Source organism: Lissotriton helveticus, chromosome 4_2 (genome assembly GCF_964261635.1).
Source record: "Lissotriton helveticus chromosome 4_2, aLisHel1.1, whole genome shotgun sequence".
NCBI lineage: Eukaryota > Metazoa > Chordata > Amphibia > Caudata > Salamandridae > Lissotriton > Lissotriton helveticus.
In genome coordinates, this window is record NC_136064.1 from 149,890,277 (window position 1) to 149,906,642 (window position 16,366).

The 16,366-nt window shown below is 47.4% G+C and overlaps 1 protein-coding gene across 1 annotated transcript in view; it reads right to left on the reverse strand.

Annotated features, from left to right (window-relative positions):
- LOC144752004 (extracellular calcium-sensing receptor-like) overlaps positions 1 to 8,994 on the reverse strand; it is a 68,957-nt gene extending 59,963 nt beyond the window's left edge. The window contains exons 1-2 of the mRNA XM_078639963.1: positions 8,960 to 8,994; positions 1,374 to 1,665 (exon numbers count right to left, since the gene is read on the reverse strand). Of these exons, the coding sequence (XP_078496089.1) occupies positions 1,374 to 1,665; positions 8,960 to 8,994 (327 nt within the window). The remainder of the gene's footprint in view (positions 1 to 1,373; positions 1,666 to 8,959) is intronic.
- Between the last annotated feature and the right edge of the window lie 7,372 nt (positions 8,995 to 16,366).

Here is a 16,366-nt window from a genome sequence, read left to right on the forward strand (position 1 = left end):
CCCATGTCTTTATATACCCTTGCCAGGTCAGGAGCTGTCTGAACCACTCTATTGTACATTACAGACAAAAGCGTCACCCAAATATAGGTTTGCCAATGTTAGGCCTAGAGACGAGGATGATGCACCAATTTCCTGGTTATCGGGTATGCAGTGCGGAAATATTACAGTGTTTATCATATCTGCATTTTGCATTGTATTTTGAGGGGAAGATTTACAAGTCCTGTGAGCCACTTTTGCGCCACTGTTGGGTCACTTCTGTGACGCGGCGGCCTAAAGCTAGAGCCATGCTACGACGTATTTACAATGTGGCACATCTAGGGAGATGTGTCACGTTGTAAAGCCGTGTGCCACATGAAACCTGTGTCAGGTTTCATGTGGGAGTTCTGGCGCAGGAACGCCTCGGAAAAGTGCCTTAATTAATTCTACAAGATTTCACTCAGTCACCTTTTTCCGACGCTGCTGCGTCAAAACCTTGTGCCTGCTTGAAGCAGGCGTAAGGATGGACGCACCACGCTGTGTATGGGCAGGCCACGAGCATTGCTGGAGTTGGGTCATGCTTGCGACACGACTCCAGCAATGCGCCACCCTTCTGACGGGAGGTGCCTCACGGATCTGTTCATCCTTGCGTCATGATGCGCCGCATTGTAAATGCGGCGCATCCATGGTGGTGCAAGGGTAAACTTGTGTGACGCATCTTATCTGGCACATCTCTGCTGATTTGCAGGGTTGCACCAGTCATCATAAATTTGCCCCTAAGTTTTCCATGATTGTCCGACTCATCTCCTAAATGAGGTTCTGGTATTTACAACCCCTGTTAATGACTCTGCTGTCCAGCTGCTGGATCAAAGTGTCTCCTAGCTGTCCTAGAGTCTGCACTAAAGTCTGTAGACTGGACCGGTAGGTGGTTTTCTCCAGCTGACATACAGATATTTTGCAAGTGGCTAGGAATTCCTGGGACTTTGGGAATTTAAGATGGGGAAGTATTCTGCCTTGAAGACTGGAGGGTGCTGCTCCGGGGCCATCTTCTTCAGTGAAAAATGGACACCTATGCCATGAAACGAGAACTACAGAGCGATGCTCTGCATTGAGAGACACCACACAGATCCATGGCCTTCCCTCATTACCACAGAGCCATGCTCTTCAACAATAGCATGATCAATAGCTAAAACTAGGGCCCTGTGCTATGTAAGAAGAACAACAGATCCCTGTTCCTCAAAGGAGGGAAACTGACCACCAAACTCCAACTTCAGACTGGTTCTCTGTAGTGACAACCACAGACCCGTGCTCTATAAAGTGAGCTGGAGAAGTCATTACAAGATAAAATATAAAACAAAACAATAACAGATGCCATATTCCAGTCTAAAAATCCATACCTGCGGTATCCGGTAGACATCTAGCAAATTGGACATCGCTATGGAAACTGAAGATGCAATTCCTCCAACAAAACCAAAGGGAGTTGCCTGAGGCTGGCACTGGTAGTTAGGGACCAGCTCTTCTTTTCCAGCGAGCATTAGGAGAATCCCTTCCAAGGCTCTCGTCTCACTCATGCAGGAGTCTGAGATCCTTAGTGCAAGAGTCAGGTTTGGCAGAAGATCCGAGTTCTCATTTATCTCAGAAGCCGCAAACAGCATGACCAGGATGTCCCTGTAGTACCGGATCTGAAAACTAGCAAAGGGTTAAATTCATAATAAGCTGTGATACTGTGATATTATGGAAGTGATCAGCTGTAGTGATAACTAAAGTATCTAATGTTCATAGAACTATATTTGGGTAACAGTGAAGTACGGGGATGTTTTTCACTGAGGGGCTCTTAGTTATAAATAAATAGACAATAAGAGTGAAGCTTGAGCTGTCGATGATGTCAATTGAAACCTGAGGTTAAAAACATCTCTATAATTCACTTTTAAAACATCTGTAATTTTATATTATATAATAATCCACATTTGTAAAGCGCACAATCACCCCTAAGGGTCTCTAGGCGATGGGAGCCGTCGGGAAGATTAAGCAAGCTATTGCTCACAATTCACATGGTGCCGGGCTAATCTGCCGCTGGTGCCGGCAATTGAACCGTGATCCCCAGATTCCGGAGTCATTCACCCTAGCCGCGGTGCCACACCTCTTCCCTATATGGCTACCCCTGCTTTAAACAGCTGTGCAGAGGCAGAGGAGTAATGGGGAACCATACATTATATGGCCTCTCCTCAGCGCCAAGATGCTCCTTCCGGAGCGATCGTCGCGCTTTACAAGTGTCAATAAATATCAAATATCAAATATCTCCTCCCTGTCAAAAATGTAAAAATAAATACCTGTCCTCCTGCCACCAACCCCCAGCACATCTACGCTTCTCTTCTTTTTTTTCCAGGAGCTGTATTCCCTGGTTTCCAGCGCTGCTCGGACAAGCTCGGTGAGACCCTTACCAGAGCAACCTGAAACTATTTTATTATGAAGCAAAAGCAGCTAACAACATTTGGTAAGAACTGTTGCTAGGTCATAGCAGTACATTTCCAGATTGAGAATATGACATTCATGCCAGTGGCTTTTGATATGTCCACACAGATCCCAATGAAATTCAAGCGTCAACTTCAGTGTGACTCACATGCATGTGCCCAGGCAGTCATGGTTCCTAGAATTAAACTAACAAAAGAACAAAAGGAGAAATGTGTGAATTAGTAAAAATCATGTGGGCCCTCATCATGAGTGTAATGTCAATTCTGATGGGCCCAGTAATGAGAGTTAATGGGACAATTGACATTATGAGTTCAGTGGGAGAACCAATTGGAAATGGTGATTGGCCCGTACATTTCACAGGTTTCAAGGAGGCAAAGTCTGGAATACCAGTGAAGAAAATGTGAACATTTTCATAGTAGGTCTGATTTCTGCAGGGTATTCATCAAAACATATCATTTCCAGTATTTCCATCCACGGATTTGCTGGCATCCCAAGTAACAGTAATGTGTGGGTGGGGATATGAGGTTAACAGTTTCTGTCACAAGAGCACAATATCTAGAACAGATCCCAGGGGAAGAACCAAAGCAGGAGGCAGTGTTAAAATATTGAATTCTTTACGATTGCAGCCCAGCTAAAAAAAACACCATCATCTGTTTCCTTTATTTGACTGTAATGGTGACTCCCTGTTTGTACTGGAGGTACCAAAGAGATCCATCATCTCCTACATCCCTTAAATCCTCACTAAGAGTACCCAAAGAGATCCACCCTCTCCTCCATCCCTTGGATCCTTCCAAAGAGTACCCACAGAGATCCACCCTCTCCTCCATCCCTTGGATCCTTACTAAGAGTACCCAAAGAGATCCACCCTCTCCTCCATCCCTTGGATCCTCACTAAGAGTACCCAGAGAGATCCACCCTCTCCTCCATCCCTTGGATCCTCACTAAGAGTACCCAAAGAGATCCACCCTCTCCTCCATCCCTTGGATCCTTCCATAGAGTACCCAAAGAAATCCACCCTCTCCTCCATCCCTTGGATCCTTCCAAAGAGTACCCAAAGAGATCTACCCTCTCCTACAGCCCTTAGATCCTTACTAAGAGTACCCAAAGAGATCCACCCTCTCCTCCATCCCTTGGATCCTCACTAAGAGTACCCAGAGAGATCCACCCTCTCCTCCATCCCTTGGATCCTCACTAAGAGTACCCAAAGAGATCCACCCTCTCCTTCATCCCTTAAATCCTCACTAAGAGCCCCCTAAGAGATCCACCCTCTCCTCCATCCCTTGGATCCTTCCAAAGAGTACCCAAAGAGATCCACCCTCTCCTCCATCCCTTGGATCCTTACTAAGAGTACCCAAAGAGATCCACCCTCTCCTTCATCCCTTGGATCCTCACTAAGAGTACCCTAAGATATCCACCCTCTTCCATCCCTTGGATCCCTTCTAAGAGTACCCAAAGAGATCCACCCTGTCCTCCATCCCTTGGATCCCTTCTAAGAGTACCCAAAGAGATCCACCCTCTCCCCCATTCCTTGGATCATTCCAAAGAGTACCCTAAGATATCCACCCTCTTCCATCCCTTGGATCCCTTCTAAGAGTACCCAAAGAAATCCACCCTGTCCTCCATCTCTTGGATCCCTTCTAAGAGTACCCATAGAGATGAAATGAAATTAAATGAAATGAAATGAAATAAAGGAAATGAATGACATGAAATGAAATTTGATTTGTAAAGCGCATGGCTGCCCTAGAGCGTCCCAGCGCTACCTAACTGATAACAGAAAACTCTAAAGGATCTGGAATTTTTTAAGGGGTTTTAGAAAAGAGAAAAGTTTTAAGTGATTTTCGGAATTTAAGATAGGAAGATTCATTCCGGATATCCCCGGGGAGAGCGTTCCAGTTTTTTGCCGCATTTATAGAGAAGCGGCGGCCTCCTGTACGGGCCTTCCTCACTCTCGAGACTATGGCAAGATTATCCCCATCCGATCGGAGGACCCGGGCGGGTCTGTAGGGACGAATCAGGCTCCTCATAACCGGAGGACCTTTGCCTTGAAGTGTCTTATGAGCGATACAAGATGATTTAAAGGTGATTCGTTCATGGACTGGAAGCCAGTGGAGAGCTCTCAGCAATGGTTTGGCCGACGCTCTTCTTGGAGCCCCCAAAAGCAACCTAGCTGCAGCGTTCTGCACCCGCTGCAAGATATTGATCGTGGCTTTCGGTGCTGCCAGGAAAAGAGCATTGCTATAATCCAGTCTGGATAGGATTAATCCCTGGATTAATAGCTTCGTGGACTAAAAAGGCAGGAGGGGAGAACTTTCCGTACTGCCCGAAGCAAGCCGAAGCACCCCCCTGCGACTTTCTGGGCATGTGTCCTAAAAGTTAGTTCGGGTTCGAACCAGACCCCTAAGCTTTTAATTTTCTCCTTTGGCTGGGGCAACTCGCCAATGCATGGCGGCCAGAAAGCTTTGGGCAAAGATGTAAATTGATGGCCCAGGATCATGATCTCGGTTTTAGCTCCGTTCAATTTGAGCTTTGATCCTGTCATTCAGGAGTAAATTGCAGTTAGGCAAGCCGAAAGGTTATCTGAGCATCCCACTTGCTGCGTCAGCGAGACGACTAGTTGTGTGTCATCTGCGTAGGTGATGGATTTAATCCCAAAAGGGGCTACTACCTCCTCCAGCGGGGCCATGTAAGCATTAAACAGGGTAGGGCTCAAGGACGAGCCCTGGGGGACTCCACACTGGAGGGGAGTAGATTTAGACATGACGCCATTTTCCCAAATCCTGAAAGATCGTTTGTTCAAAAAGGATCCACCCTCTCCTCCATCCCTTGGATCCTTACTAAGAGTACCCAAAGAGATCCACTCTCTCCTCCATCTATTGGATCCTTACTAAGAGCCCCCAAAGAGATACATTCTCTCTTCTATCCCTTGGATCCTTACTAGGAGTTCTCAAAGAGAACCATCCTCTCCTCTGTCTCTCAAATCCTCACCAGGAGTACCCAAAGAGATCCATCTTCTCCTCCATGCCTTGAATCCTTGTAGGAGTGCCGAGAGAGATCCATCCTCTCTTCCATCACTGGAATACTCACTGGGAGTATCCATAGAGACCCACCCTCTCCTCCATCCCTTGGATCCTTACTAAGAGTACAATAAGAGATCCACCCTCTCCTCCATCCCTTGGATCCTTCCAAAGAGTACCCAAAGAGATCCACCCTCTCCTCCATCCCTTGGATCCTTACTAGGGGTGCCCAAAGAGATCCACCCTCTCCTCCATCCCTTGGATCCTCACTAAGAGTACCCAAAGAGATCCTCCCTCTCCTCCATCCCTTGGATCCTTCCAAGGAGTACCCAAAGAGATCCACCCTCTCCTCCATCCCTTGGATCCTTCCAAAGAGTACCCAAAGAGATCCACCCTCTCCTCCATCCCTTAGATCCTTACTAAGAGTACCCAAAGAGATCCACCCTCTCCTCCATCCCTTGGATCCTCACTAAGAGCCCCCTAATAGATCCACCCTCTCCTCCATCCCTTGGATTCTTACTAAGAGCCCCCTAAGAGATACATTATCTCCTCTATCTCTTGGATCCGTACTAAGAGTACCCAAAGATATCCAGCCTCTCCTCCATCCCCTAGATCCTCACTAAGAGTACCCAAAGAGATCCACCCTCTCCTCCATCCCTTGGAGCCTTCCAAAGAGTACCCAAAGAGATCCACCATCTTAAACATCTCTTGGAGCCTTCCAAAGAGTACCCAAAGAGATCCACCCTCACCTCCATCCCATGGATCCTTCCAAAGAGTACCACCCTGTCCTCCATCCCTTGGATCCCTTCTAAGAGTACCCAAAGAGATCCACCCTGTCTTCCATCCCTTGGATCCCTTCTAAGAGTACCCAAAGAGATCCACCCTGTCCTCCATCCCTTGGATCCCTTCTAAGAGTACCCAAAGAGATCCACCCTCTCCTCCATCCCTTGGATCCTTCCAAAGAGTACCCAACGAGATCCACCCTGTCCTCCATCCCTTGGATCCTTCAAAAGAGTACCCAAAGAGATCCATCCTCTCCTCCATCCCTAGGATCCTTACTAAGAGCCCCCTAAGAGATACATTCTCTCTTCTATCCCTTGGATCCTTACTAGGAGTGCTCAAAGAGATCCACCCTCTCCTCTCTCTTTCAAATCCTCACCAGGAGTACCCAAAGAGATCCATCTTCTCCTCCATGCCTTGAATCCTTGTAGGAGTGCCGAGAGAGATCCATCCTCTCTTCCATCACCGGAATACTCACTGGGAGTATGCATAGAGACCAACCCTCTCCTCCATCCTTTGGATCCTTACTAAGAGTACCCAAAGAGATCCACCCTCTCCTCCATCCCTTGGATCCTCACTAAGAGTACCCACATAGATCCACCCTCTCCTCCATCCATTGGATCCTCACTAAGAGCCCCCTAAGAGATCCACCCTCTCCTCCATCCATTAGATCCTCACTAAGAGTACCCAAAGAGATCCACCCTCTCCTCCATCCCTTGGATCCTTACTAGGGGTGCCCAAAGAGATCCACCCTCTCCTCCATCCCTTGGATCCTCACTAAGAGTACCAAAAGAGATCCACCCTCTCCTCCATCCCTTGGATCCTTACTAGGGGTGCCCAAAGAGATCCACCCTCTCCTCCATCCCTTGGATCCTTACTAGGGGTGCCCAAAGAGATCCACCCTCTCCTCCATCCCTTGGATCCTTACTAGGAGTACCCAAAGAGATCCACCCTCTCCTCCATCCCTTGGATCCTTACTAAGAGTACCTAAAGAGATCCACCCTCTCCTCCATCCCTTGGATCCTTACTAGGGGTGACCAAAGAGATCCACCCTCTCCTCCATCCCTTGGATCCTCACTAAGAGTACCCCAAGAGATCCACCCTCTCCTCCATCCCTTGGATCCTTACTAAGAGTACCCAAATAGATCCACCCTCTCCTCCATCCCTTGGATCCTTACTAAGAGTACCCAAAGAGATCCACCCTCTCCTCCATCCCTTGGATCCTTACTAGGGGTGACCAAAGAGATCCACCCTCTCCTCCATCCCTTGGATCCTCACTAAGAGTACCCCAAGAGATCCACCCTCTCCTCCATCCCTTGGATCCTTACTAAGAGTACCCAAAGAGATCCACCCTCTCCCCCATCCCTTGGATCCTTACTAGGGGAGACCAAAGAGATCCACCCTCTCCTCCATCCCTTGGATCCTCACTAAGAGTACCCCAAGAGATCCACCCTCTCCTCCATCCCTTGGATCCTCACTAAGAGTACCCAAAGAGATCCACCCTCTCCTCCATCCCTTGGATCCTCACTAAGAGTACCCCAAGAGATCCACCCTCTCCTCCATCCCTTGGATCCTCACTAAGAGTACCCAAAGAGATCCACCCTCTCCTCCATCCCTTAGATCCTTAGTAGGGGTGCCCAAAGAGATCCACCCTCTCCTCCATCCCTTAGATCCTTAGTAGGGGTGCCCAAAGAGATCCACCCTCTCCTCCATCCCTTGGATCCTCACTAAGAGTACCCAAAGAGATCCACCCTCTCCTCCATCCCTTAGATCCTTAGTAGGGGTGCCCAAAGAGATCCACCCTCTCCTCCATCCCTTAGATCCTTAGTAGGGGTGCCCAAAGAGATCCACCCTCTCCTCCATCCCTTAGATCCTTAGTAGGGGTGCCCAAAGAGATCCACCCTCTCCTCCATCCCTTGGATCCTTCCAAAGAGTACCCAAAGAGATCCACCCTCTCCTCCATCCCTTAGATCCTTACTAAGAGTACCCAAAGAGATCCACCCTCTCCTCCATCCCTTGGATCCTCACTAAGAGCCCCCTAATAGATCCACCCTCTCCTCCATCCCTTGGATTCTTACTAAGAGCCCCCTAAGAGATACATTATCTCCTCTATCTCTTGGATCCGTACTAAGAGTACCCAAAGATATCCAGCCTCTCCTCCATCCCCTAGATCCTCACTAAGAGTACCCAAAGAGATCCACCCTCTCCTCCATCCCTTGGAGCCTTCCAAAGAGTACCCAAAGAGATCCACCATCTTAAACATCTCTTGGAGCCTTCCAAAGAGTACCCAAAGAGATCCACCCTCACCTCCATCCCATGGATCCTTCCAAAGAGTACCACCCTGCCCTCCATCCCTTGGATCCCTTCTAAGAGTACCCAAAGAGATCCACCCTGTCTTCCATCCCTTGGATCCCTTCTAAGAGTACCCAAAGAGATCCACCCTGTCCTCCATCCCTTGGATCCCTTCTAAGAGTACCCAAAGAGATCCACCCTCTCCTCCATCCCTTGGATCCTTCCAAAGAGTACCCAACGAGATCCACCCTGTCCTCCATCCCTTGGATCCTTCAAAAGAGTACCCAAAGAGATCCATCCTCTCCTCCATCCCTAGGATCCTTACTAAGAGCCCCCTAAGAGATACATTCTCTCTTCTATCCCTTGGATCCTTACTAGGAGTGCTCAAAGAGATCCACCCTCTCCTCTCTCTTTCAAATCCTCACCAGGAGTACCCAAAGAGATCCATCTTCTCCTCCATGCCTTGAATCCTTGTAGGAGTGCCGAGAGAGATCCATCCTCTCTTCCATCACCGGAATACTCACTGGGAGTATGCATAGAGACCAACCCTCTCCTCCATCCTTTGGATCCTTACTAAGAGTACCCAAAGAGATCCACCCTCTCCTCCATCCCTTGGATCCTCACTAAGAGTACCCACATAGATCCACCCTCTCCTCCATCCATTGGATCCTCACTAAGAGCCCCCTAAGAGATCCACCCTCTCCTCCATCCATTAGATCCTCACTAAGAGTACCCAAAGAGATCCACCCTCTCCTCCATCCCTTGGATCCTTACTAGGGGTGCCCAAAGAGATCCACCCTCTCCTCCATCCCTTGGATCCTCACTAAGAGTACCAAAAGAGATCCACCCTCTCCTCCATCCCTTGGATCCTTACTAGGGGTGCCCAAAGAGATCCACCCTCTCCTCCATCCCTTGGATCCTTACTAGGGGTGCCCAAAGAGATCCACCCTCTCCTCCATCCCTTGGATCCTTACTAGGAGTACCCAAAGAGATCCACCCTCTCCTCCATCCCTTGGATCCTTACTAAGAGTACCTAAAGAGATCCACCCTCTCCTCCATCCCTTGGATCCTTACTAGGGGTGACCAAAGAGATCCACCCTCTCCTCCATCCCTTGGATCCTCACTAAGAGTACCCCAAGAGATCCACCCTCTCCTCCATCCCTTGGATCCTTACTAAGAGTACCCAAAGAGATCCACCCTCTCCTCCATCCCTTGGATCCTTACTAAGAGTACCCAAAGAGATCCACCCTCTCCTCCATCCCTTGGATCCTTACTAGGGGTGACCAAAGAGATCCACCCTCTCCTCCATCCCTTGGATCCTCACTAAGAGTACCCCAAGAGATCCACCCTCTCCTCCATCCCTTGGATCCTTACTAAGAGTACCCAAAGAGATCCACCCTCTCCTCCATCCCTTGGATCCTTACTAGGGGAGACCAAAGAGATCCACCCTCTCCTCCATCCCTTGGATCCTCACTAAGAGTACCCCAAGAGATCCACCCTCTCCTCCATCCCTTGGATCCTCACTAAGAGTACCCCAAGAGATCCACCATCTCCTCCATCCCTTAGATCCTTAGTAGGGGTGCCCAAAGAGAGCCCTCATCTCCTCTGATCCATCAATGTGCCGATCACACGCAGCAGTCTCTCAGAACCACTGCTCACAATATTCACCAGATCAAAATCTGTTTCGATCTAATTCAGTGGTGGTCTCAAGCCACTAACTGAAGTTCATCCCCACAAACTATTCCTCCTTGCCACCAACAGAAACAACAACCACTGACTCAAGTTCACTCTCGAACAAGAGCCAGGAGGATTTCATATCTCTGTTGGCAGAAAAACTACTGACGTTCAGGATCAGATTGACTAAATCCTTACACAACGCTGCAGCCAAAAATGTTGAGCTGCGTTGCCTGAGGAGAGAACAGGCGAGCGCCATATTTATATTTACATAGATATTTGCTGCCCTGTGCCACGCAGTCACCTCTGCCCCATGGTCCAAGTGCATCTTTTTGAGTCTAGCATAGGTTTTGTACTGGAAGGGTAGCTTTCAAGTGCAGAATATCATGCTTAGACTTACTTTAAAAACAATTCATACTTTGTATGTGCGCTGCACAGAGCAGCACACATGCAACGTTGGAAAATAAAAGTGAAATAAAAGCATTTCTGCTTGAAAGTGCCAATTTGAAATGGGAGCTATTTATTTTTCAATGCAAAATCCTCTCCTCTTTTGTTGGAGATAGAGGTTGGCAGCAAAACACATGGGCGGTTGCATGGGAACATCCACGCACCCCCCACTGAACGGCTCCTTTAGACATAAGTAATGCAAAGCAGCGCTATGAGCTGCTTACATTGCTTTGAAGGGAATTTCCAGCTTAGGTCTGGTTTTGCACTGGATATTTAAATTGTGCAAAAAAGATTTTCAATTGTTTTTAATCACTTTTGTGATGCAAATACGGCACAAATCTTAGAAAATGTAGCCCTCACTCATGACACAGAGTCCATGCCAAAGAACACATTACTAACAAAGCAATAACATCATAGAATCCGCTCAGCTACTTGAGAAAACTGAAACCATACCTACAGTCAACACCTTAATCCTGAAAATGAAAACTGAAACCATGCCTACAGTCAACACCTTAATCCTGAAAATGAAAACTGAAACCATGCCTACAGTCAACACCTTAATCCTGAAAATGAAAACTGAAACCATGCCTACAGTCAACACCTTAATCCTGAAAATGAAAACTGAAACCATGCCTACAGTCAACACCTTAATCCTGAAAATGAAAACTGAAACCATGCCTACAGTCAACACCTTAATCCTGAAAATGAAAACTGAAACCATGCCTACAGTCAACACCTTAATCCTGAAAATGAAAACTGAAACCATGCCTACAGTCAACACCTTAATCCTGAAAATGAAAACTGAAACCATGCCTACAGTCAACACCTTAATCCTGAAAATGAAAACTGAAACCATGCCTACAGTCAACACCTTAATCCTGAAAATGAAAACTGAAACCATACCTACAGTCAACACCTTAATCCTCTCGCAACTGGGTGGAGGCAGAGCTCTGCTCAACAACCTCCCCAACAATGCCCAGGTACCCCAATGTCAAACTGCAGGGCATCTAATGAAGAAATTGAATCACAATTCAAGTGATAATGTTGATATGCTATGGGATCGGCACAATCCTTATTTTTCTGAACTTTGAACATTGTTCTCCGCTCTCTTTGCCTGTAAGGTGGATGTTCCATTCTGGCGACAGTGTTCTTCAAATACCTGAAGGTTTGTTACTCATTACTGCTTTGCACCCGAGCTCTGAATGTGTCTTCATTAAACTCGGAGTCCCCTGGGGTTGAGGTCAGACAGTTAGGGTTTATTAGTGGAACAAAGGGCAGGAGCGGGGGCTGGAGCTATCATCAGAAGGGGGCTGGATACAAATAGAGTGTAATGTCTCTGCTTTCACTGTGACATACCTTCAAATTGGTGTCCTAAGTGCAAAGAGGAACAGTGTGCGCTATTATTGAAAAATGTGCTTACGTCAGGACAAACACAACTCTCGACTGCCCTGAGACTTCACTTTACTGAAAGACAGACTGGTCGATGAAGCAGTCGTTCCATCTTACACTGTGGAGGTGACACCCGCTCGCACTTCAAAGGGAGGAAGAAGATCACCCTGAAGTCTGGTGCGGTGTGTGACTGCACCTACAGGCAGGGGGATGTCTGGGGAGACATCGAGGGAATCCCCCTGTAGTGCAGTTCCTATATCCCTGATAGGCTCTGCGCATTGGAATGAAATACACTATATATTTGACATAGGACTGAGGTCAGTGTGTCTCTATCTAGTATATTAAACTTAATTGTGCCTAAAGACATCTGGGAGCCACTGGTTTCCTACCTGCTGGCTCAGGAGGACGATGACGCGGCCTCGGAACATCAGCGGGAGTAGGACTGATCAGGCTACCGGCCCTGGAGACTAAGAAGCGCTGGTTCCTGGCGCATGCATATACTGTGCTTCCGACCTGACTCATGACCCCTACTGACCACGCTACTAACATAGACATGACGCTTAACGCGAGCGGCTGCTATTCCACCATCCGATACGCATCATATCCCCACATTTCCTTCTACTAACACTTCCTGGGGACACAGCATAAGTCCACTACCCTATTTCTATGCAGGCCCATCCGATGCCACGACCACTACCACAATGCCATGTAGCAACCTATGATCTTTATTCCATGAGCAAGCGCATAGAACTGGAATCTCTTCCTCATTCAGACGTGTGTATAAGACCTTCTTTTTTATTGTTTATTGTTGCGGGTTGATAAGAATTGGGGTGGGGGGGGCGGGGGGGAAAAATGTAAAACCTGTTCTGCTGCTGCAAATCCTGCAATGTACATACTCCTCCTCCCCTTCTCCCTCCCCTCCCCCTTTCTCCTCCTTTTTTTCTGTTTTATTCCCCCCCCCCACTCCTACCCGCCCCTTTGCTTTCCTCTCCTTCTTTTCTACTCCCTTCCTCTTATTGTGCTCACCACCAGGCGCTCCCTTATCGATATGGTTTGTCGCCACCGGGCCTCCGGGATGCCGGTAACAAGGCTGTGTTTATCTTTGCTTGCTTTCGTTTCATATCACTATGGACATGACGCTGCCAGCCTCCGGGTTGTAGGCGAGCACAGCAGTGTACTTTCCTTATTATGCAATAAAGCAGTTTGAATACCAAAAAAAAAAAAAAAAAAAAAAAAAAAAACTTAATTGTGTGTGTGTGCCTGCTAGCTCAGAGGTCACTAGAAACATCTCGAATGAACAAGAAGGGATTAGTCTCTGACAACCGCATAAACATGACAACTTGCTAAAAACCTACCTGCTGCTGCTGCTCTGCTTGTTCTGAGGGCTGCCACCGCAACAGGATCATCGCCGGGGACTGACAGACTGCACTTCCCTGCACCCCCCGTGGCGGGCACGCCACCGACACAGTTTCTGAGCGCGAGGAGGCGCTCACAAGGCTTACAGGGCTCCCGCAGCGTGAGCGTGGCCGGGCCATGCCCGGGCAAATCCCGGGCCAAGCGCGGGCCCATCTGCGCCCTTCACAGACCGGAGACTGGACTGGGCCCCCCCGAGATCTACATCAAAGGAAGGTACTGTGGATGACTTCTTATTAAACATTATATTTTAATTATCCCTGCCAATAGTGGAGAGCGCGGGTTTAATACACCCCTGTTCATCGACAAAAAATAAAGAAGAGTAAATATGAGGGGAAGGGGAAAGGTGCGCAGCTAGCTGGGACTATCGCTGGGACTCTCGATCAATTTCTGATTAGACTCACCTCTGCACTTGAACATGAGATTGTGAGGGTGGAACGGCGACTATCACTGGAACCTTTAGTTAATAAAAAATCCTCATTAGGGGATATAGCCTCAGGTCTGTGGATCCAGTATTGATCTAGCGAGTGAACAGCCCCCGATGTAGTCCCTGAAATAGTCCCTGATCTAGCTGCAGGCCCGATACCCAGTGACGACGCTGCACCAGAGTTAGAGTCAATTGGTACTTTCCAAAAATCATCCACCAGGGCATCAAGACAGACTAAAACTAAAACTGCGAGCTCAGTAACAATTCCAGTAGTGAAGAGGAAGAGGGGGAGGGCCCGCAGAGACTTAATCCTGTAAAACTTGCTAAGCTGTCAAAAAAAGGGGGGGATGTTACAACAAAAAGGGCCTTAAATAACGCGGATATATTAAATATCGATACCCCCCAAACAGCTTGCCTACCCCAAGACGAAGCCTGATGGCAGAGGCTGGAAACTCTGATGTTCACCATGCTGAGTCCAATTATCTTGAGACTGGCCCATATTGAAGACAAATTAAACAGCCTTGAATCACAATCCAAATAAAATTTCCATATCATAGAGGCTCTAATCACCAAAAATAGGTATTTACCCCTGTTAAGTGAAAATGCACAGATCCCTGAAAGTATCGGCCAAGAGTTGAGCAAACCCATGCTTGCTGCAAATTCACCATCACCTAAAATGAAGAAGCCTGTACCCATAAGTTCGGCACTCTCTTTTGATACCAACCTAGCCAAGAACGTGGCCGAATCGAATATTTTAGTGGATACAACCAGAGAATTTGCCCAAGGCATAACAAGCCCAACTGGTGGTAACAATCTAATCAATATGGATGATATAAATAATCCATGAATGACCAATGATGGTATTGCACCTATGGGGCACAATATTGTTAAAACAAGGAAGTGCAGGTGTTAACATGACGATTGGAAGATCTGACCAAGGCATAAAACGGACTGGTATTCAGACCCTGACCCTGCATCTTCCACCTCCAGCCGCACCCTTGGTGGTGGTACTGGGAAATGTGCCATTACTGAGGGAGCGATACCAAAGGGGGGCCAAGTAGAAACCACAGCCCAATTAATGATTAAAGCAATGCACTGGGTGGACCAAAACCTGAGGGGTGGGAGTGTGGTACGGGCTATACAAGGCCATTTGATCATGGTTAGGAGAGTTACTTGGATAGGGCCCACAAGGAAGGAAAAGGGGGGAGACTGTGTGGTCCTACATTTTAACAATGGTATAATTATAAAAATTGTATTGGATATTCTGGTTACTGACCTTGAGAGAAATTCCAACCATATCATAGCGCTACCTTTGGGCTTCTTCTATAGGCCATTCCCCATACAACTATCAGGGACCATTCGACCCTGCTTGACGTTGGGGACACAGACCTGGCGGTTCCTAGAGGTCCACCCACGGTTTACAATCTAAGCTGTGAAAATAGATTTGCCCCCTATCCGATTTAGAAGCATGTGATTGACTACAGCCAGTACAATTGGATTATCCTGATAAAAGCTCAAGGCATCCCCCAATAGTCCCTCCCATCGGAGACAGTGAACAGGTAGTATTGTTAAATCCAAATGAGAGTAGAAGGACCATAACCCTTTCGGCCTTTACTGTAAGTGATTGCTCACTGCCACCTGCTAGATCACAGGGGTATCAAATCATGGGATCTAAAGCAGACGTTAGGAGTAAATTGGGACATGATCTAATACAGCATGATAAATATCAGCCAAATACACAGCAAAATCAGGTCTGTCTCAATCCCTTTTCCTATCAGTTAACATCTGGGGAGGCCGAAGTGATTGGGATGAATTTGGGAAACGCCCTTATTGTGGAGTGAACTGAATATCATTGTACTACAAACACTGTTATAAGAAATTACAATCACAAAACAAATGCAAGAAAGGCTACCTTAACAGATACTTGTGAAAGAGATAGTGATTACCTTGTTGACCCCCCGATAGGTGATCCTGAAACACGATTGAGTAACACCCTAAAAATTACGACATGAAATATAGCTGGCATAAAAAACAAGATCAATGATGCCAACTGGCAAAACACACTGGAGGGTATGGGGGTCGTTCTATTACAAGATACTTGGTGCCCTGAAACTTTTTGCCTAAATGGCGAAGAATTGGCTTGGTAGTTTGGTCTGCCCTGTTCCCATGATGCACTGGGCCAGGGACAGACTAATTTGCATATAGCCAGGTTCTGAGCTGGGATGGGGCAGTGAGATAAATAATGGTGATGGATCAAGCCCTGATCTTTGGACTGGGTAAGAGTGGTCTGCTTAATTCAGACACTCTGTTCATCACCACCCCCTTTTCTGTATCATAAATGGGTACCAAAGCATTTGCACAAGTGTAATACCATCCAGAAAGTTAAGGCAGAAGGGAGGTTTGGCAACTTTAATTCCAGTTGCCTCCCCTTTGGTCGTATGGAAAACCTTTACTGAATGACAATATTATCAGTTTTTTAAAT